Source organism: Xiphophorus maculatus, chromosome 16, assembly GCF_002775205.1.
Source record: "Xiphophorus maculatus strain JP 163 A chromosome 16, X_maculatus-5.0-male, whole genome shotgun sequence".
NCBI lineage: Eukaryota > Metazoa > Chordata > Actinopteri > Cyprinodontiformes > Poeciliidae > Xiphophorus > Xiphophorus maculatus.
In genome coordinates, this window is record NC_036458.1 from 9,195,778 (window position 1) to 9,219,388 (window position 23,611).

The window sequence follows — 23,611 nt, forward strand, 5'->3', positions numbered from 1 at the left end:
GAAATGCTAAAGAATAATATGACAAGTGAGAAAAGTTTTCTTTGTGATAGTTTATCAGATACCTACCATATCAATCACAAGTTTCCTCAGGCTCTGTCTTTGCCTTTTGGTGAGGTTCTGGAAGATGTCACAGTTCTCCTCATGGAGCAGCTTAAACCCCACAGCCAGGTGGTGGTTCTCCAAAACAGACTCATCGTTATACATCAGGGCCAGTTCTGAGTCTGAGGATGCAACAAATATTGTGAATGAACGTGTTGGTTCAACACTAAAAGACACCCCTGTTTCAAAAATGATATAAATACTACTATTTATTCTAGAATCCTAAGAATTAAGGTATTGTTAATATTAATAACACAGCTTCTAATAAGTGAAATAACAACAAAGCCACAGTAAGTGCAGAGCTTTGGTTGTTGTTGTTTATGGTTTAATAGTAATAACATCGCCTGTAAAATAAATTATGAATGTTGAATATAATTTTTTTTTACATACTTGATATACAGTATATTTCGCATACTTGCTCTCATTCTGACTCACTTGTGTTTATGAGGAATTGGTTGGACACTCCTGGATGGTCTACATCATGAATGGCGGCAGCAAATAAAGCTGCTAATATCTCCAGGTCTGTGAATACGGCCTGTCAGGGAGAAATAACAAGAGGAACAACGGTCACGTCAGCCAAGTGGTATGTTTATGTTTGGTAGGGTTGATGTTCTAACTGTGATCCTCACATCTAGAGCTGGTGTGGATAGCAGTACATGGGTGGACTGGGTGACATCAGCAGCATGAAGGCTGTTGTGGTAGGCGACATTGGCGTGATAGTGGTCCTCCAGGGTCATCACGTAAGTGACAAAAGTATCCACAGGGATCCTAAAAGTTTTTAACAGATCTCTTTCCTACAGCAGAGGGAGACAATAAGGGGCATATTTACAGTATAAATCCCAAAATGGGAAAAGATAACAAAGTTAAGTTTTAGTCTCATCTGTCCAGATAAGCTCCCTCCATATGTTTACTGGGTCTCCAATACGGCTTGTGGCAATCTGCAAGCATGACGTCTTTGGGTATTTAGGTCCACTAGGTGATTTTTTAACTCAACAAGACATTTTTCCCATGTTATAGGTGAAAAGGTCTGCCAATAGTGCAATTACATTTTCATTAATATCAATTTAAGTTATTTGAAAGTTAGTTAAGACTTATTTTAACTGTATTAAAATAGTTGCACTAGAAACTAGACAAAAAATACTTGGTAAGATTTTGTGACTTTGCACTGTGTTGTCATGGTGCATAAGTGTGCTAACATTTGCTAATATTCTGCTGCTGATACTGAAATTCAATAAGGAATATTCTATTCTATTCTATTCTGGTTAATCACATATAAAGACAATGAAGTGCAATGTGAAATCTGGAAATGTTCAAATGACATGAATACTTTATCAAGGCAGTGTTGGTTCCCAAGTCAGAAAAAAAAAGAGTTTCTCATATAACAGTTTATTTATTTATGTCGCCTACAGTCACTTGGCACCTAAGCCAACAGTAAGTATAAGTAAAATAAAGACACAAAACAAACAAAAGTGACGCTCAGTTTAAAATAAAAAATATATATTAATTTTGGTGACTAATTCATTGTTTAGGTTTGTTTGTCATTTTCTTCTCACCTGGAAGATGGCAAACATGATGCAGCTTAGGGGTCGATTATTGGAGAACTCTGCCACACGAAAGATATTAAGGCCCCACTTGTTCAAGTCGTCCAGTTCCTGACGGTACAACAGACAGCTTTAACAATCATACAGACATCAATTCTGTGTTAATAAATAACAAAAATACTATGTGTTTAATGGAATAAATGGTAACTGCTGGATAGCATGGTATTTTTGGTAAATATGATGAGAGATTTGTTTGCTTAGAAACTGATTTCAGCTTTTGTGCTATCTCCAGCAGGTCTGATTTCTTGTGCTGCGCGTCAGTTCTTTTACCCTGGCTAAAGCTTCCTCGTGCTCTGTCTTCACGCCAAACCGAGGCAAGGTGGAGTTGGAAAGGCTGGAACTGTGCGTGAGCTTCTTCACACCGCTGATGTGACACATGGGCTTTTCTCTTTCCCTCAGAGTGGGAGATGGGATTTCCACTTCATTTTGTTTATCTGAAAAGAAATCACAAGACAAAGTTTTACCTGACAACCCAAGCTTTATTAAATTTAATAACAAGCAGATGTTGTGTTTGTTGTACCTAAAAAGGTGGTGGAGATGTATTCTGACACTTGGTTCCCTGAGCGACTCATCTCTGACAAATGGGACAGCTCCCTGTTCAACATCCTCTTGAACTGAGGGGAGAATAAGTTTATAGATTTAGTATAAGCACGAGTTTCTGGTGATGAAGATTGCTGCACACTTTAACACTGTGTTCAAGATTGAATCTGCAGAAATACGCCCGAAAAATGCACCAATACAAATAAAATTATCACACTAATGTATTATGAGGCGAGAAAATCCATTATGAATCATCCGTCCTCCTTTCTCTCAGTTGAGAACAGGCTGTTCAGCACACCAGCTTGAGTGATGTGTTGCAGTTATGAGACATTTTTATACATATTGTTCTCTGTGCATCTGCAGTGTCAGACACAGTCTGCAGGTCCCAGACACAAATGTGAGCACACACAGAGAAGCAAACGCTCTTCATGAATGTTCTTCCCAATTTTATGTAATGCTTTATTTCTGGACACAAACACTTCGCCCAACAAGAGGTGTAATGGTTCCAGATCAAACGAGTCTTGAGAGGGCATGATGTGATTCGGACAGACCCCTCAGTCTGCGTCCTACTGACTGATCTTTCACACATAACAATCTCCATGGCAACCAGAGCAGTTGCCTTAGCAACTGCCTCCTCACAGTCAGTCCTTCAGCTTGATGTGAGAGCGGTGGCTGTTTGGGTGACAATCCGAGGGAGTCTGCAGGTGTCTCTGACCTTTACCAAGGTCAACGTTCTCTCCTCTTCGTCTCCTTCTATCCAGATCTCCCTGCTGTCTATTTGCATTCCTACCTACCTTCTAAGAAAACTAAAGCTCTGTTCTTGCTCTCCAACCTTTAAATGTTTCCTCTGTCTCAAGTTCATCTTTGCCTTGTTGGCATTTTGAAAACATGTTTCATGTTTCCAAGCTTTCTTTTTTCTTCACACTTTCTCACATGTTCTATACAGTCTGCAGCTCTTCACAAGCAAATAGCTTGCATAACAGAAAGCCTCAGTTGCCTGGAAAGCTGTAGCCCAGTGGCACACTTAGGCAACAGGCTCAGGCCAAGCCTCCCCACCCACCACCTACCCTTTCAGTCTCCCCGTTCTTTCGTTCCCTAATGCTGTAATGCTGAGTCACCACTGCCAGTCGACACTTCTACAGTGCCAGTCCAAGTGCCAGGACAAATAGCACTTCCTCTGACACTGACTAATGAGGCAAACATGCAAATAGTGTTCAGATATAACTGTGGCCACACACACATGCGCACCTGCATATGTGAAGGGTTACCCTCTCTTACAGTCACAACATGTGCACAATGGGACTCCGAACTGAGACCGGTTAACCGTAATTCAAATAAAACACAAAGTAGTAAAACGGAATCCTTTTAAGCTAATTCACTGACACAGTAAAGGCCAAAGAGACTCTGTGAGTAGCACTAGGACAGGATACTACACCAGATCAAAATCTGACATGATCAAAAGTGAATAATTTGTTACATTTGTTTGAAAAAAAACTTCAGACAAGAAATGTGATCGTTTTTGAGAAAAAAGCTCTTTCACATTTGTGTTGACAGCAACCTCACACAACCAGGAGGGAGTGAGATGGATGCAAGATGTGTCGAATAGAATTTGCAAATTTGTGATAAAGCTGAAATAATTATATATCATAATGTACAAGCTTAATTTTTAAATTATTTCTTCTCTTAGTAGACGGAGCTTTAAAGGTGGTTTAGAGGTCCAAAGACAAACTGGATTATGTTTTTACACCAGTTGTGCAGAAACAATGAAAAAAGATCTTCCATCTCATCCTCTGTGAATTCAAGTATGTATTATGTACAAGAACATACAAATATATAAGGTTTTTACAGTGTCACTACCAGGCCTTTAAAAGTTCCCCAAACGAATGACATGTTAAGAAACCCATGTTTGTTGTTTTACTTTCTTGTTACATAAAACTGCAAATTGCACTGTTGAGTCAAGCAAACATGCTAGAATAAAGTTAGTTAAGTACATAACAGTAGAGCATAAAGTGCCCACAGCCTCCACCCAACACTGAAACGCCCAGACTTTGTTTACACTCTGGCTCGTTTAGCATTACCCTACCTGGTCCCACCAACCGATGAGCCAGGGCCTTGAGCAGGTCTCGCAGAACAGGTCCACCAATGGTGTCCTGCGTTCAGCCGTTGTCCCACTTCCCTCCCTCACACCTCCATCAGCTGCACCAAGGTCCAGCTCTGCCCCTGACCTCCCCTGCAGCGGACTGTAGCTGGAGGAACGAGGCAGCCTGTAGCCCCCTGGTACAGGTGAGGGGCACTGAGATGGTGCCGGGTCGATGGCCTCTACCACACCCATGTTGAGAGAACCAGGGGGTTTGGGCCTATGGCACAGGTATGAGGTGTGGTAGTGAATTGGGCCAGGGGCACTGCGGGTGCCCCAGTGGCATGAGGGCGTTGTCAGGGTCCGTGGGGAGAGGCCACAGCCAGTCAAACCGGGACACTCCAGAGTGGCGTCTGCCCCAAGATGGGGAATGGGGAAGGGGTGGAGGGTAGGGGCAGCCTGTGCAGATTTTCCTTGTCTACATCCAGTTCTCCAAAGCAGGGTACCCAGTCAGTCCTGAGTCAGGATCCAGGCTCAGTGTGCTCCAGAGATGAGGATCCCCCAGATGGGCAGACCAGGAGCCCCCCCTGGATCTGACTGCAGTGGAGACTACATCTTATCCCATTTCCTGAGCAGGCTGACCCAAATCTATAGTCACCGCAGGATAAAAGGTAGATGAGTGCTGAATGAGTAAGGACGGAGCGAAAGAGAGGGGAATGCAAGACCTTCTGAAGGACACAGAGAGAAGTTGATGGAGAAGATGTGTTTATTTGAGAAGGATGTAAACAAAAAGCAACACCACAAGAGCTGATTCTCTCGACAAACAGTAATAAGAAGAGTTAGATGGCAGAGACGAGGAAAACAGGGAGAGTGATGTTTGTCGGAGGTGAAGGGAACTTGGATGGCAACTGAAGCATCGGGAAGGAGAGGGATGCAGATGATGGCAAGAGGAAAACAAGAACACAGTGAATGAGACAGAGACAGAGACAGACTGGAAGAAACAGAGAGGGACGCGAACAGGCAGGCCTCTAAGCATACGATCCCGTGGAAGAATCCCACCAAAACAGTGGTCTGGAAAAACAGTCTCCTTTTCCTTGCGTCGCCTGCCCCTCCCAAACGGTACAGATCCAAAGGCCCAGCCCAGTACTACCGGTGCAACAGCCCGTCTGAGTCGCCTCTCTCCAAACCTCAACTGCACACTGCTTGTGCAAGGGCAATCAGCTCGCCTCCCGATAGCAGCGCAACCCAGTCCAATGCTCCAAGTCAGTCCATGCCTCAGCTGCCCCAAAATGCCAGAGGTCTAATCCTGCTGCTTTAGCTTGCCATTCGTCCTCCTGTGCTCTCTGCCTCTTTCGCCATTTCCCTGGATGCTGTAGACAGCACTCGCAAGCTAATCAGGCAGTGGCTGCAGGCGCGTGCATGCGTGTATGCGTGTGTGTGTGTTTCTGCAGCTGCCTCCCTGTTGGAGGGTGAGTGCGCATGTGCGACACGACAGCATGTACGTCTGTCAAATATGTGTGTGAGCGAGGGTGTGAGTAAGAGTGAGAGACAGAGAGCCAACGTTCATGTATGCACCTTCATGTTGGCATGGCGTTAAGGATTTGTGCTGCTCCTTTCTGCAGAATCACTGAAATGTTTTCACAAAGACTGTGTCCCCAGAGGCATTGTACATTGTACATCCGCGGGCAAATCATATAAGTTACGCCCATCTGTTCTTTTTCATTTTCAGCGCTTTCATTGCAAGCCGGATTGAAGGTGGCAAATAAAATCTTTTATTTATTAATGATGACACAGAAGATGAGGACAATTTCTGGGATAAAACCGTTTCTGACACTGTCTCTTTAAGATAGAGCACCATTAAGGGAGAATTACCTCTCTGTCATTGGTTCTTGCCTAAACCACATGTCTTGTGGTCAGAGCGGGAAGCCAATGAGTAAAAGGGAAGGGCAGACCCTGCTGCCGTTAGATAGCAACCAAGGTTACAGCGGAGACATCAGCATCAGGACCACTCTTCCCCCTCCTTCTCATGTCCTCCTCACCCACAGACCGTCACATCATTTCTCTCTCTCACTCCCTCTATGTCCCTGTGCCCCTGCAAATACAACTGCATGCATCCTTAAGAAGCTGCTCTAAATTCTCACATTCATGTGAGCGTGCAAATTGAAAAGGCAACACTCTGACATCTGGTGCAACATATTTGCATGTCTTGCTTTTAAGCAACAAATGTGTAATATCACAAACCATAAATAATATGTATTATTTATTGATAAGTCATTGCAGGACTGCAAATAAACTCAGGAAGGATTGTAGTTCTCTTGGATTTACATGTTGTTTCATTCTTGCATGATTTCTTTTAACAGTGAAGAACATTTTTCCTAAGCAGTGTTTCGTAATTATGTGCCAAGTTTACATATACTTTGTTACCTATCAGACATATCCCAGGTATGTCAGATAGGATATTCTTAAGGTGGTGCTTGTGTGTCCCCCCCTTTAACACAAATGGGTAACACCTCATTTGGACCATATATAAAAATGTCACTAGCTATTACATCTTACTCAGCAATTGTTGGTGGGTATGTTTGTTTGTCAACACCTTGTTTGAAGCCATCTCACTGACTGAGCGGTGGGTCTGAATGGTCTCCAGCTGGTCCAGACACCAGTCCAGCTCCTCCAGGGTCTCCCGAGCCATCTGCTGGTAAGTCTCCTCTGGGAGAGAAAGGCACACAGACTCTCAGAAATCATTTAAACCAACATATGGAGAAAAGCATGGAAAGAATAGCAAAACTGATGGTCTGGATGGTCTGAAATTGTTTTCTTTTTTTGTTGTTGTTTAATTCTTATAGTCATTTGGAAATTAGGAGCTAGTAGGCCACCTCTGATTTACTGAGTGGTTTTACAAATCTATTTTAAATAAATTCATGCAAATCTTCTATTGCTCAAAGTGAAACATGTTTGTAAATATATTTAATATTTACTTAAACTTTAAGCTTATTAATTTAATAAGCTTTTGGCATAATTTAAGATGTTATTTGAGAAGCTCTTCATTAACTAAAGTTCTCTGATTTAATATGTGTGACTTTAAAAGACAAACAGTTGCATCGCTGAATTTTGATGAAATTGAGTTATTTAGTAATATGAGTTGTCCCATGTACAGTTCAAACAATTGCATCATCATGGGTAGACATTTTATAATAATTCCAAAATGTTATTAATTTTTTTGTTTTCTTCCAGGATTGAAGGATAATACAACATGCAATTTCAATTAACTTAAAAGGAAGAATTAGATGTATAAGTTTGAACTTGTTATCTATCTGTAGTCTATTCAGGCTCAGAATTATACACATAGAATCAAATTTATATATCCATGTTTTAGTATATATTTGCTTGCATCACATATATATTAATGTATATACATACACATTTAGTTATTTGATCACAAGGACAAGTATACATAAAAAGGTCAAAGTAAGGCAGCGAAAGGTGTTTCACCACCAGGTGAACTGGTGCATTGGGTGAGAAATAATGTAGCAGGAGGGATATCTCCTAATTCTTTATCTTAAGTTCAAACTAAGGCAATCTCAAAAACACAACACCAAAATATATTCAAAAAAAGGGGATAGCTTTGGAATAAATAAAGCAGATTAATTTCAATCACCAAAGCACCCAGCCATATTGAAAATGTGTGAATTGTACCAAAAATGTGGTTCCAGAGTGAGGCAACTGAAACATGGACAGCCTTGAATGTCCCAACATGAAAATGATCCCAAACACACATCAAATCTGGTTTTGAAATAAAGTAGGCTAATAGTAAGATTCAGAAAATGCTCCAAAATCAACCCTGTTGATTTAAATGTCTGTGCCAGCCGACCTGTTCGAATAAAATTAACCAAATCTGCCAAGACAGGTGGTCAATCAATCAATCAATCAATCAATCAATCAATCAATCAATCAATCAATCAATCAATCAATCAATCAATCAATCAATCAATCAATCAATCAATCAATCAATCAATCAATCAATCAATCAATCAATCAATCAATCAATCAATCAATCAATCAATCAATCAATTTATTTTGGTAAATTGTCCACATTATACACAAGAAACAACAAAAGAAAAGAAAAAAAAAAACCAAAACAAAACAAAAAAAACAACAATAAACAAACCCACAGTTTACCAAAAAAGGAATAGGCCAAAGGAAAGCTTATTCTTGCCTACCCATAATTGTGAACAATTACTCACAACTATGTAAAACTCCTCTAAAATTGGAAGGACACGCTGGTTAAAAGGGCCAGAGCCTGCAAGGTCTCAGGTACAGAGAGGGATAATGAACAAATTGAAGGCAATTTAGAACAATTATAGACACCCTCTCCATGACCTCTTGGAGCATCAGAGGAGAGGTCGCAACAGCCGGCTTCTCTCCGAGCACTTAGACACATTACATGTTTCAGGAGGTCGTTTGTCCAGACAGCAATAAGGCTATTTAATTCCTCATCTTAATCTAGGTGTATACATAACTTTACATCATTAGATCTTAGTGTGCAATGTGCACTTGTAAACATGTATAATACACATTTACTTGGAGAGATTAACTAATTGACTAATTAATTCATGGTAATGTGACTTTAAGCTAAATTTTGTTTGCTATTTTAACTTTTTGAAACTTTAAAAAAATTATTTTCTATGTTCCTTAGGCTTTATAGTACTATGGATGTAGTGTGTGCATTTTTTATGATGAGCTCCTTTGGAATTTTCCTTTGGGGGAAAAATGCAGCTTAAATAAATCAGTAATACAAAAAAATAAAAATAAAATAAAATAAAATGGCAAGTTTACACAAAGTAACACTTGAAGGTGAAAGTTTTAAGGTATATAATTATTTTGGCAGCCATTTGCATGGTTTTAAAATGTACTTTCAATGTAATACAATCTAACACACTGTAAAAACTCATTTTGAAAGAAGAAAAGCAAATGGATGACAACAAAAATACTGAAAAACAGTCTTTACCTGTGTATTGTCAGGCTTTTAAACTCATGTCTTTTAACTGTTTATTAAAGTCGGAATGAATGTTTTGCCGTTGTTTATTACAAGAAATCACTGTATGTTTTTAAAAATGTATTTATTTTTATTTATATTTCTCCAGCCCTTGTTTTAGCTACAATGTAACAACGCTCAGAATAGGGATTTTAGTTTAAATTAATTCAGTTTGACACAGACAAAAAGATTACAATAAATAAATACAAGTATATGAAACATTATCCCTCAGTTTCTATCTGCTCAGTGATGGCAGACAGAGTTTGTATGACTTTTTTTTTTCTTTTGGAGTGTGAAGCCTTAGTGTGTTATTAAAAGAAAACTCCTTGGACTACACATTTTAATTAGCTGACAGCATACCAGAGAGAGTAGCTTGGGGAACAGTGGGTTGGCTTGTCACTGGTGACCTCCTGTGGACGAACACATAATGATATGAGAGGATGAATAAAACACTGCTGCCCCCTTGTGGCGCAAAAATACACTACTATCAGCATTACAGTATCAGGCAACAAAAGGCTTTGTTCAGACAATAGTTGATAGATATATTTGTTTTGATATCTTTAATCTTAAGATATTTATGACAAATAGATATCGTACATCATAGCGTTTATGTGTATTTTTAAAGTGCAATAAATCCATCCAAAAACAAAGCCTGACTCTCACTTTCATTCTTTCATGACTTCGTTCTTTGAGAGGCCTTCTCACTGTGCAGCACTGTGTAATTATAGACGCTGATGATTCTGTGCTGCATTGCTTTATATATCATATTGACGTGGTGCTAAAAGCCTGCCAGCTCGAGCTCCTTCTGTCTACTGCATTACAAGGGAGAATAATTTTAGCATTATTGACCGTCTCCATCGTCTGGGCAAAGAGTCAGGGACATACATCTGAGGCATAAAGCTCTGTGCACTCAGCCCTCAGTCAGTTGGCTGGAAAAATGCCAAATGATGCCGATTAAATTTTCCCTGAGCATTGTCTGAGACTCATAAACCAGTTAATCACGACGGTTAGAATGTTTTCCACATGGGGGCAAGGAAATGGAGATATTTGCATATGCACAACTACACAATAAGCAGGCAGTCGTGATGAGCACAAGTGTGGGGAAGGGGTGTTCGACAGCATGATACTGACTTGTTAGTGGGTGTTGTGACATTGGCGAGGATGGTGAAGTTGCTTCTTACAGTTCGTAGGCTGGCCAACACCTGGGGGATGGATGGACAGCGTAGGAGGAAAAGAAGGAAGGAGAAGAGGGGAGGGAAGGAGCAGAATTGAGAGGAGGGGATAAGTTCACTGTTCTGTTTTTCCACCTGCTTTTGCAATACTGCAGAAAATGAGCGGTATGTAAAAGCATGATAAAATAAATACAAGCAAACATACCTGAGCAAAAGGGGTGACAATCATGTCTTCGGCGTGCCTGGCAGAAAAAAAGGGGAGTAGAGAATGAGATGAATGTGAGTTTGGGTCGCTGTGGGGCTCAGTGTTAATGTTTGTGTATAGGTACAGCTTATAGAATATACATATGTATGCATATTTTTTTAATTTAACTTTTAATTCAACACATATATCATTCTGTATATCGAAACATTACACAAAATGAAGTGTGGGCCTATTAAAAAGTGTATCAATGTACTGTGAAGTATGTGCAATGAATATTTTGTCAGGGCTCTTTTTGCGTGAATCACTGCATCAGTGTGTGATCAGCCTGTGGCTTTGCTGAAGTATTAAGGAAGCCCAAGTGGCACTGATGGTGTCCTTCCACTCATCTGTATTTTTGGGTGAGGTGTCTCTTGCCTTCTTCTTGTCAAAACTGTACAGGTTCTCTGTGTGGTTTAAGTCAGACCCAAATTTCTGGCCAATCGAGAAGAGTGATATCATGTCTACTGAGGCAGATATTGGTATTTTTGGTTGTGTGTTGCTGGAAAATGATATTAGAGAGTATTTCTTGTCAGCAAATGGATGCATGGGATGCTCTAAAACTTCCTGGTACACTGTGCTGATGTTGGATTTGATAAAACATAATGGACCATAATGGTTCATTATGTTTTATGTTGATAAAACATAATGAACATCATGGCATGGCTCCGTAAATCGATTATGGAAAATTCCCACTGGACCTTTAACCACTTGGATTCTGTGCCTCTTCACGCCTCATTCAGAATTTTGGTTTCCAAAAGAAAATGAAAATTGACTTTCATTTTAAGGGAGGAATTTGAACCATTCTATAGCAATCCAGTTCTTTTTCGTTTTAGTTCAGCTGATGTGCTTCTTATAGTTTCTTTGATCCAATAGCTTAATGCAGGGGAAATGACAGCTGCGGCAAATGTCCTGTGTGGTGGCTCTAGCCACAGTCTGCCTTGTGAATCTTTCTTCCTGAAGGAGCTTTGCTTCAAAATCCTGGTATCGTATCTTTTATTTCCACACCTTTTCCTTCCACACATCTTTCTTTAGCAATGACCATTTGTAGGTAAATTTTCTTTCGGAGGGACAACTGTCCAGTCAGCCATCTTTCCCATGATTATATAGTTCTTAATATATCATAAAATAACATAAATTTGCAGAGAAACCGAATTTAGGCTTTTCTTTAGCAGTAAGCCCTGCTTGAAACACTCCTTAATTTGAGTTAGTTTTTGGACAAAAAAAAGAGCAAAATAATTATCATTTTTTGGTTAATTTAATGTTTGGAAAGTTAAAACAGTTGTTGTGTTGTATAAGATCATTTCAAACTATCGTTTGTGTGTACATATACACCCAGGAATGGTTTTGCCCTTACCCCTCACTGTTGATGGAGGAGTTGCGAGACATGGTTTTGGGAGATGTGTCGTAGTCTGAGTCCGAGCGGTACAGGAAGGACTCTCTCCGCTGGCTCTGGGGGAAAGAAGGGTGAAGCACCAACCCAGGACTCGCCTGCGAATCCATGGGACTGCGGCCTGGTGACGGGCCATTTTCTGAATCGAAGCTGATGGAAGAAAAGAAGGAAAAGTTAGTTTTACCTCTGATATAAATAATAATTTTTTAAAAAGTTGTGGTTTTGCAACCACTTTTTATCTCTCAGCGATAGTAAATAGTGTTTGGGGAACCCTGAATGCCCATGCAGCAACACTGCAGCTGGCAGTGTTTGTCGTCTTCTTAGAGGGAATATTACAGGCAGGAGATGAGACCTGAGATATCATTGCGAGTCTGCACTAACGTGGAATTGGCAGATTGCCACAGGGCTGCTCTGACAATTACACATTACTGACAAGTCATTTTTCAGTAGGAATCACGTTAGTCAGCAAACCGAGCAATAATAACTGCCATTTCTCTGTAGCTGGAGCTGTTTCTTGGAGGATGTGAATGATTGGGAGTTTGATGAGGGTAGAGATCTGTTTCAGAGGTCTGAGGATAAAATGAATGATTGAGAATACTTGCACAAATTGAAGGTTCTCTGTGGAACCTTTGACCTTCTGTCTTCCTCTGATTGGAATGCCAGTTTGTTTATCCCAAGTGTGCATGAGTGGATCCACATGAATGCATTGTAGATGACGTATTCTAGCGTCTAATCCATGACAACATGCTATTCCACAAAAGAGTTCTGCATTGAATTTTAATAGAAGCTCTCCTCAGTGTTTGGAACAAGAAAAACACCAGTTCCAGAGAATACAAAACATTTAGAGCTTTCAAAGGCAGTTCTTTCTTCCTCTTTTAGTTTGGGAGCAAAAAGTGCCCAATTACAGTAAAGCTCAAATGCACGAGGAACTCCACACTTTTTCAATTACGTGTCTCTTTTACCCTGAAATCAGGCCTCAGCAGAATCCCTCAGACCATTTTTCTTTTCAGAAATCAAAAGATTGGATCTTGCAGCTCTGGAATAAACTCGGTGTCCACAGAGCAGCACAGCATAGATTGAAATCACTTTATCTGACAGAATGTATAACATTTCTTTTTCTGCGTATAGAATTCAACATAAGCTAAAACAAATTTGTTACAGTCACTTTTATTTTGTCTCAATGTTGTACGGACAACAGTTAACACTTCGTTGTGTTGCTGGGCTGCTGCCACATTCCTTTTATAAGAGTGAAACTAATCTACTCACTTCACCTAAATGTGTGGAGCTTTTAAAGCAAATAAGGCCTTGAGCGCCTCTCAGTTTGATTTCTAAAAACAGAGCCTGATATTTTTAGAATTCATACTTGTAAATTGGCCAATTAGGAGCCACTCCTTCCCCCTACAGGGCTCCATAAACGTGGTAACAGATCAAGTTATCATTAAACAACTTTTCCCCTGTAATGAAAAACACATCAAAAGTGTCTGCCGGGGGAAGCTCTCTAAGCTACATAAGCTAATCCTCTTTTTTATTTGTTTCTGTCTGAAGTCTGAGAGTATTTTTTTTTTAATCAGACTTAAGCATTCTGAATTAAAAATTAAATCTAAAATATTCACATTGCACTGCTGTTTGCATAATTTCGAGCCAAACTAAAGCAGAAGATCACAAAGATCAGCGCACCTACTTTCATGTAAAATAAATAAATAAGTAATAATAATTTTGAAAAAAAAAAAACTGGGGCACATTAAATATAAGTGCCTTGGTGAACTGTACCTGCATATACAATGAGACGAGCGTCTGCGCTCCTGAATGCTGCGGTTCAGTTTCAAGCGGCGAAACAGAGCGGACCCCGCATGTCCGCGTGATTGATCATCTGGCGACACAGGTGAGGTGAGGATTGAGGGGGCATGAGGTGGACCCTCGGGACTCTCCCACAACCGCAGCTGTCGCATGAGCTTCCTCTGACTCATCTCTGCCAGCTCTGGCCCTGCCGGGGCTGACCATCTAAAGAAAACTCCCCCAACCCTCCACTTACAACGGGCTGTCTCACTCCCTGTATGGCTGCCTCTCTCCCACGCATCCACTTTTTCACTGCGCACACGCGTATCAGGCAGACATGACTGCAGCACCAGTTGTACGTGCTGCAAACCGTCCTCAGTCCACAGCCGGATTCAACAATAAGGGCCAATCCTCCCCTCAGTCATTTTCTCCCATGCGTGTAGTACCGGAGGAGGCAAAGTTCATCAACATGCATATCCCTTCTCTGTGATCCTCAGGCCCAGTAAATTTGGATCTCTGCGTCTCACATCCACAGTTTTGCTCCTAGTTTTTTCCTTAATCCTTTTCCTGTGCAGGTTGTTTTAAGGTCCAAAGGAGAGGAGATTTTGATATTTCACACCAGAGCAACTCACTGACTCCCAGCACTCCTGTATACTGGAACCGGACCTTCTTCCTATGAATTATCCAGTCTGCTGCGGGTTTCCATCCTCAAAACTCCCCAAACGCTCCAAAAACAACCTGAGATAATGTGTTCATTTTCTGAACAAGCCAGCCCTTTTTGCCCTCTCTTGTGTTTTAGTTTCTCTCCTCCCCCCACTGCCCTATCGCAAAGCATGTGCTCTGACTATGCTTATCTCACAGCTGACAGTTCCTCTGCAGCAACAGGAAGGCTGATCAGTGAGAAAAACAGACCACAGGCGCTAGAACAGAGAAGCATGCGAAGCCTGTGTAACGAGGATTTGAAGTGAATATACAAACAACCTAAAAGGAGGGGTGGGGGGAAATTCAGGGGGAAAATGGGTTGACTCATACCCCAGTGTAAATGTTTACATGCCCCGCCAAAGAGCGTGCAAGGTTTGTCCCCAAAACATTTTTTGTATTTTGACATGAACAGCCTTGTTCACCTAAGGCATTTTATTTGGCCTGTAGATGAGAACAGACTGTCTGGCTCCTAAATGTTCTCAATTTGCAGCATTTAGACCTGGAAATAGCATTCACCACAAGTAATGTACCGATTATATCGTAGCCATAAGTGGTTACAACTCTCAAGCTGGGACTAATGAACTCATACAGTGCTGTGAAAAGTGTTTGGAAGAATGCAACATACATGCAGTTTTCATATCACTCGTGTTTGGGGAAAAACAGTCATCTTCCTGTGTAGGCTACAGGTTAGCATTGAGTCTAACGGCTGGGTGGGCCAACTGCAAGAACTGCCATCATGTTTTTGCTTTAAAGAAACAGAATGAGCCTTCGACATTACTGTGGAGGAGTTTTGATTCGATCCACTTTGCAAGATTGTCTTAATTTTGCAACAGTGGAGGATTGTCAAGCCGGAACAACCTTTTCAAGGTCACAGCAAACTCTTCATTTGAGGTTTATTTTCGCTTCTCAGACGTTCAACTGCTGACTTGCGCTGGATTTGATGACCAACAGGCCGAAAGCTGTTGATCAGCCTCAGAAATAGCTGGGCTACCCCTTTTAGACTGAAAGATGTCAGAAAATTTTGTCTTTTATATTTGTTATGATCATATTATTTTTTTAATCATTTCTGACCTACTTTATGTTATCAGACAGGTTCTAAAGCTTAAGTCATTTCTTGATTCTTACAGCTGTTAATTGGCTATAGTAGCTGTGGTTCGGAAAAACTTACTAATAAGCATGTAAATTACTGCTAAGTAATTATTTAATGGAGTGAGAAATAATGTTTTCACATAGAGATTGATTAGTTTGGATAGTTTTTTTCTCCTTTATTAAACGAAATCATGATCTGAAAATAGTTTTTGTTTCTAAGAAAGTAATCATGGGCTGATATGACAACAATTTCTGATGATCTGAAACATTTCGGTGTGAGAATAACAGAAAATACTTTTTCAGAGCTCTGTATATTGCGCTGTATACCACCTCCCCCCCAAAAAATTCTTAAAAGAACCCAAACATTTTGCTTCAACAGTACTAAAAAAAAGATTACACCTGCTACATGTGAGGTTTTACTTCCTGCTCACTTTCAGTACAGCCTCTTGAGATGTAATTTATTGCTTTCATAAAAGCAGGCATTGATTAATACTTCTGTAGCAACCTGATTAACCCCAGAAGCCGGTAGGATGGCATTTTGAAACAACATGTTGGGGAATGAGGCAATTTCCTCTGAGAACAAAAAAAGTGGCAGGTTGCACAAGAAATAATGTGCAAGTTTACTGTAGAAATGATTCACGCTTCTGAAGAATATTTCCAACTCAGCACGCTGTAGTTACTTTCTGACAATTAAACCTTATTATGTGAAGTTACAGATTAGTTGTTAGAAATATAAGACATTTTCATGTAGGTTTAGAGGTTAGTAGTGTTCCAAAAAGATTTAAGTCCAATAGAAAAGTCCATTTAAACTCTTCCTGGCATCTAATTACCGTCCATCATGGTGGAAAACTCCATCCAAACATCACTCTTATTTTGTTTTTGGTTGCAGCGCTAACCTTTTGCTTTGTGTTTAGAATACAGATAAGACATTTTAAAGTGTGCCCGTGTTTGCTTTTTCTGTTGTTGTTGGGGTTTTTTTTGTAGCTGCTCACATCTTCATATACTCTGCACAAACCACATGAGAGCACAAACGAGATGTCTTGTGAGAAACCTTTCTCCAGCAAAAAAAAAATAAAAATAAAAAATAAAACCTGCTGCATGAATTCTACCTCTCAGCAAGCATCTTAAAGCATGAGCACAGTAAGAAACACAGTGAAGATAAGATGCCTTGTCAAGCTGTTCCTCCTCTCCTCCTGCCTTGCACATTCAAGAGTTTACCCTTTCTTTTTAGTCTTTTTTCTCTTAGTGAGGGTAACTACCGTTTGCTTATATGACACACTGGGGATTGATGATAGAGCTCGTCTTGGAAAGTCACACACAAAAAGGGCCTTACACAAAGTCTGATTGAACAATGTCTTTCAATGACAGACTAAAAAATGTCAAGAATTCTGATTCACTTGACAGTTACTATTGTAATCTCTGGAGAGCTGATGAAGAGACAATTATTCTATCTGCTGCTAAATACAGAGTCCCCGCTCAATGTTAACTCATGAAACCTCTGAAAGTGACTCATCCACACCCCTGTATGCACACACACAGAAATACTGTAGCAAAAACACTCCTCACTGTTTCTCATATAGGTGCACCCACAACTCTTCAGCTTTAATGCATGAACTCATACACAGTGCTTTGCAGAAGAATTTTTCTCTTTCTTTTTTTTTTTTGAGGTTTTCAACATTTTGTCAAATCTACAGATGTCAAATAAATCTAGAAAAAGGAAAAAAAGTAATAAAGAAGCCCATTTTGCAGAGGTTACAGCTGTAGGTGTTTTTTTTTTTTGCAAATCCGGAGACTGAAGTTTTTGTCCAATTGCTTTGTGATGAAGCAGTGGCGGTTTCTGATATGGACCACATGGGCAGCTGCTCAGAGAGGCATGAGCACCAGATAATAAAAAACTGCTTATCTGTCAGTTGTCCCCAGAACAAGTGTACTAGCAATTTTTTGCACGTCTCATCAATGGAAGTTGTGCGGAGAAGGCATCTCCTATTTTCTGCTGAATATAAGAAAAAAAATAGCGTAAGTTGCATGCTTTTTGCAGGGTTCCACTGCATTGTGGTTTGATCTAAGTCATCCTTTGTAACTCCGGCAGTTAGTTTATGGCGGACAGGGACTTTTTGGTTGCAACCCCTAATCTCTAAAACAGTGCATTCAGTGATCTATTGCATTGTTTACAATTTGTTTGAATAGTACTCTTGAGAAATTTGCTTTGTGTTAAAATATTCTTTATAAAACACTAAAGTAAAACATGATTTAACAGATTCTTCCACCTGAACTGTGGAGCTTTTAAGCTTCTCTCGAGTCGCTATGGGCCTCTTGGGTGTTTTTTTGATTACTGCTCCTCTTGTCAAGAACTTTTTATGTTTTTTTGGAAACAAATGTTGAAAACCATGTATCGTTTTACTTTTGCCTCACATCCACTAGTTTTTGTTTGTGTATTACACGCAATTTCAACAAAATGGATCGTAGTTTGTGGTTATTACAAAAGTAAGCATACAAAAGTTGGCGAATGCCTTTGCACTCCCCATTCGCTGGCTTCACCATGTGAGTGTATCGCTGTGGACAATCATATGATAATCAGAGGTTTCAGAGGGACTGGGGATTTGTGCCAATAGACTGACTCCTTGTGGAAGATAACAAACTGTCTCCGTCTGGTTGCAGAGGAACACATTAAAGCTGCCGTCTCCCATGTTGCCATGCTACCTGAAAGGCATCTCTGACGCACGCCAGAGACAGCTTTGTGATAATGGATAATATGGCTTCTTTTGCATGACTGAGAAACGCAGCCGCTGACTCGGAAAATGTAAAGTTCATTTGCCGTGTGTGCTCCAATGCTGTTACATCACGGCGCATTATATCTTGGCTGAGGGTGCGTTCTGTGCAGGTTAGAATTTGGTGTGATTATTAAATTACCCCCGTGCGTCTTCTCACACAGAGTTCTTGTATGCAGAATAAGCTGGGGAAAATTGGACTGTGCAGCAGCAGCGGCGGCGGCAGGAGCAACAGCAGCAACAGCAGCGGCGGCTCATTTAGTCTCCTCTCAGCACACATTTCTGCAACAAAAGAGGGAGCCTGATTTTATGTCATTAATACAGCAGGCTTCAAAGGGCTTTGGAGCCCTGAGTCAATACAGCGATTAGTTTAATTAAACTATTAAGTCTATATGAGAGTGTAGAGCAGATTTACATACATCCCCTCCACTGACCCTCTCTTGCCATTGATTATTCATTAACTACCATCACTGAAAAGCCCCTGGCGAGGGCAGGGCTGCCAGATCAGCTAATTCCCAACAGTCTGGCTGGTGTCAGCTCCTCTATCTCTGTCTCTCACTGTTCCCTGCTAATGATCAGGTTCCTCTGAAGGGATGAGCCAGTCCTCATTCATTTAAACTACATATAAAAAAAGAAATGAATAAGTTCTGTTGCCCCCGCTCCCCACCCCCAGCCACCCCTCACCAGCCTTCATTTTTCTCAGTTCACTAAGTCAATGATTAACCTGCCTGAGTCCATCCCGTGGTCTTTCCCCACAGGACATACACACATAATCCATAGTCTCAGTGCAGAATGACAGTTGTTTCCTTCCCCTGCTTCCCACACTGCCAAGCAAGCACAGATGCTTATTTCCACGTGCAATTTCAGCCCCCACCCACCCGTGAGCGGTGCCTCACCCTGGCATTTAGCACCTGGCTGATTGCTACCACTGTGGGGGAGGCAGTGAGGGCAGGGGGAAAGGGAAGAGGAGGGAGGACTTGCAAATTGGGAAAGTGCGCTCCTTTTATAGGTTGACCATATAATCACGGCTGTACTCTGTTGCCAAGCTCGAGTCATCCTCACGACTTTTAAGTACATTAGCATTTTAAAAAAAAAAATCATTATTATGAAGCACTCTCAGCCAGGGGAACGATTCAGGGCAGCACTCCAGCAACGGACACATCTCAAATGACACGTCCAGATCGGGCTCACCATGTCCACTTGCCTCAGCTTGCCCTTTGTGCTTCTTGGGCACACACAGGAGACGCAGGCACGCTCGAGCCTGCTTACAATTTAATGCCGACATTTACAGTAGGATGCACAAGGAGCAGGCGCTCTGAGGGGAATGCTGGCGCCTCTCCGCATGAGTAAAGAGAGGGGCATCTGGCCACTAAAGCCACACGGAGAGTGGAGGAAATAATCCTTTGACATGCATGGGGAAAAGGAAAAACACAGGACAAAAGAGCGGAAGAAAACAGTCGGAGGGAGTCCCGGGAAGACTGCTAATGAGACTTTGATAAGTTGGTCAGCAGCTGCTCTAAAATCCCAGAATTTATTGGAATCTATTAATATTTTATCATCTTTCAAGAAATCTCTTGCTCCGAAAAAAAAAATAAAAAAAAAAACATCTCTTAATAACCGTGAATTTGACTCTTGTGGCTTATTTTGCTCCTGTTGCTGAATGCTCATTATGATAATCAAGCTATTGCATTAAGATCCTTTTAGCAATTCTTCCCAGCACACGGTTGCATGAATGAGACGGGGTGGACAAAAAGCGCAAACATCTACTTTTGTCTCATCAGTCAACAGAATATTTTCCCTTAAGTCTTCATTAATATGTTTTTGGCAAATGTAAGAATAGACTCTGTGTTCTTTTTGTTCAGTAATGATTTCCCCGTCTGAGCTCTCCCTCGGATGCCGTTTTGTTGAGTCTCTTTCTTGTTGTAGTATCATGAAAAGTGGTGTTATCTGAGGCGGGTGAAGCTTGCAGTTCTGTAGTTTGTTTGTTTTTTACCTCCTGGATGAGTTGTTGACGTTCTCTTATAGTAATTGTGGTTGGTACACCTCTCCTGGGAAGGTTTACCTCTGTTTCCAGGTTTTCTCCGTAAGTGCATAATGTTAAAACTCTTTGAAACTCGAGGGTTCGGAATCAGTTTCATCCTTTTGCCAAATACTTCTCTGTGAGCGTTGTGTGGAAGAGAGAAAGACTCTTGCTTCACCCAGTTGGATAAAAAGCGTCAGTCTTTGATGAGTCACACGTACTTTCTCAGATAATAAATGAAAACGATGCTAACCCTGATGAAAATTCACATCCACTTCAGCCCCGGCCCCCACGCTCTCCAATGTCGCAAAGAGATCCACCTTTTACTGGAAAACTAGACTGTGTGAACAATCTAATCTTAAAGAAAAGAAAACCTCAAAGATGAATGAACTCGCAGATGTTTATTCCGCTCTTGTCTGATAATGTAGTTAATGTAAACAAGTCAGTGTTTTCCCAGCGTCACAGCCCTGACCTGATTCCACCCTCCCTTGTGTGTGCCCCCCACCCCCCGAGTTGTCCCACCCATGGCCTCTCCCACTCGTCCAGCCCCTCGCTGTGCTCTGTCCAGATCACAGAGCGACAGATTACAGCAGATTATCCTGCCCACAGGATAACCAACCTAGCTTTCGGCCTGCCAAACAGAGCCGGGCACAGACTGTGAAAGTGCAAAACACATGCCTTTCAGGAAGAGCACGGAGGGATTGGCTGCTATCATACACCTGGCAAATGCCACAGGAAAGGGATTTAGTTCATGGGATACACCGGACGGGGTAATGAGCCTTGAATCTGCACAGCAGCAGGACCTGCACACACTGAAAGCACAGCCACAGCAATGCCTCTTTAAAGAGCACGGTAATAAATAAATTCCACCAGGATTCCTGGTGGCTCACTCACATTGCTCTTAGCAATGTGTTTTTACTCACTCAAGGAATCTGGGCCTTGCTGGGGTTTTTTTGTCTTCTACTCTGTCTTCCTCAAAACCCACCGGAGGCGTCCGTCACTTCACATCACCAGGAGTTCAGATTTCTGAACTCCTGGAAGCTTTCAGGAGTCTCTCCTCGGGTGCAGACCGACATGCTCTGTCAATGCCTGCTTCACAGGCTGCTCAACTTTCAGCTCTGTTGAGTTGTACCATTGTGACACGACCTACTCTGTGACTCAAAGGTGATGAGTGTTAACATGTAAATGAAAACAATGAAGTCCAAAAAATGTAGATGATTTATTTCCGTTCTGGTGTTTTGCTAGGGTTATTTGTGCAGGAACTACAAGGTTTCTAGGCATAATAATTTGGAGTTTTTAAGGATTTATCAAAGCCTTCTTTTTTCAAAGGTGGAATGATTATACAACAAAGAACTTCTATGAGTTTTAAAACTGTGATTAGATGTACAAGGTTTTGATTATGCAAATGCATTCCTTTTATTGACTTTGACAAGCTTCTGGGATAAATCTGGATGGATATTTAACTATTTCTCATTACAAACAGTGCAGCTCATTTCACTCGACTGGTTTGCTGGAACAGCTCAGAAATGCACAATAAAGCTGCAGTCGTGACTTTGGGGAAATCATTTTGGAAGCTTAATGTTAGTCTGTTTTACCCATCTGTATACAACTTTTATATATGTTTGGGCATATCAGAACCCCCAATATGTCCAAGCTTTAATCAGTCCAACTGTTGATTTGAGGTGAATTTAATGAGCTTCATTACCCCACCCAAATTGTGCAATGCACCAGTTCCTCTGGCAACTCACTTTTCATCCTGTTTCTGGTTTAGTGGCTAGAAACATGGAATGCAACATTTGTAGCCCACGTCTAATATCAATCTCTGTGTGTTGGCTCTTCTAGAATGGATTTCTTTTAATAATCATCTCAAGGCTACGGGTTCTCCCTGTTCCTTTGGAACGTTTTTCAACCACACATCTTGTTTCCATTTTATTTTCTGCTATTATGCTATAATACAGAACTCTGTGAACAACCAAATTCTTCAGCAATGACCTTTTGTAACTTACCCTCCTTGCAGAGGGTGTCAGTGACTGTCTTCTGGACATTTGTCAAGTCAGCACTCCTCCCTATGATTGTGCAGAGTACTGACCCAGAGTGAGAAATTGTTTGAAAAATGTCATTATTGGAAACTCATGGTGTCATAGCCTAATCAGCTTATTAACTCAAAACACCTCCAAAGGTTTCCTGATCCTTTAAAGTAGTTTAGTTTTCTGGGATACAGAATTTTGGGCTTTTATTTTCTATAAGCTATAATCGTCAAAATTACAGAACAAAATGCCTTGGAATATACCACTATATGTGTGACGATTCCATATGATATAAGAGTCTCACTTTTTAAGATAAGTGGCAAGAAATATTTTACTATTTTACAGCTTTTATTCATTCTATTTTTTTAGATGTACCTATGTGTCTGTATGTCTCTCTCTCTCTCTGTATAAGTATATATATATATATATATATATATATAATGTATATAGCACATTGACAATACTTTATTGAAAACTGACATACATTACAATAGATTTCACCAGTAGGGCACATTGGAGATTAAATTTCAGTTCTTACATAACGAGCATAAAAATAATTTGTGGTGGAGGATTGATGACTGCTTACACAACACGTACAAACTTATTAAGTCGCATCTGTTTACATAACAGGAAGTGAAAACTGATTCTGCTTCTTGAGAGTGTCGCATTTCTCACTGGAATATTTTAACAACCTCCGGAGTTTAGTTCCCAGTGGTATGGGTAAAAGAGACGGCCAGTATGACTGCTGGTATTCCAGCATCTTCCAGTTATATAAGGGTGAGCCTTAGTGACTTCCAAATACTGTGATGTCCTTGCAGTTTGGGTCAGATAGTTGAAACTTGGACCCAATTATGTATTTTAACAGGGCCCCACTAACGCCCTAATACTTGACGACATTGGGAATTTGGTTATTAAACTTAAAAATCAACTCTGCACAGAAAACTAACCAATTTAAATAAATTCTGCCAAAATGAGTGGTCAAATATCCAGCTAAAGTTTGTTAAGGAAAATGCTAATGAGATGTGCAACTGACCAAGAGAAGTCTGTGTGTGTAATTATAATCCACGATAATCT

The 23,611-nt window shown here is 40.8% G+C and overlaps 1 protein-coding gene across 2 annotated transcripts in view; it reads right to left on the reverse strand.

Moving 5' to 3' along the window:
• The window catches only part of LOC102229364 (cAMP-specific 3',5'-cyclic phosphodiesterase 4A-like), a 47,213-nt gene that overhangs the window by 5,255 nt on the left and 18,347 nt on the right, over positions 1-23,611 (reverse strand). Inside the window, exons 1-12 of one of the 2 annotated variants that reach the window (XM_023349053.1) lie at positions 13,926-14,721; positions 12,120-12,305; positions 10,727-10,763; positions 10,481-10,551; positions 9,710-9,759; positions 6,911-7,023; positions 2,221-2,314; positions 1,971-2,134; positions 1,653-1,751; positions 729-893; positions 535-634; positions 67-221 (exon numbers count right to left, since the gene is read on the reverse strand). In XM_023349053.1, coding sequence (XP_023204821.1) covers positions 67-221; positions 535-634; positions 729-893; positions 1,653-1,751; positions 1,971-2,134; positions 2,221-2,314; positions 6,911-7,023; positions 9,710-9,759; positions 10,481-10,551; positions 10,727-10,763; positions 12,120-12,305; positions 13,926-14,122 — 1,431 coding nt within the window. In that variant the 5' untranslated portion in view covers positions 14,123-14,721. Of the gene's footprint in view, positions 1-66; positions 222-534; positions 635-728; positions 894-1,652; positions 1,752-1,970; positions 2,135-2,220; positions 2,315-6,910; positions 7,024-9,709; positions 9,760-10,480; positions 10,552-10,726; positions 10,764-12,119; positions 12,306-13,925; positions 14,722-23,611 lie in introns of those variants that run through there. The other variant, XM_005809049.2, reaches the window with a different exon arrangement.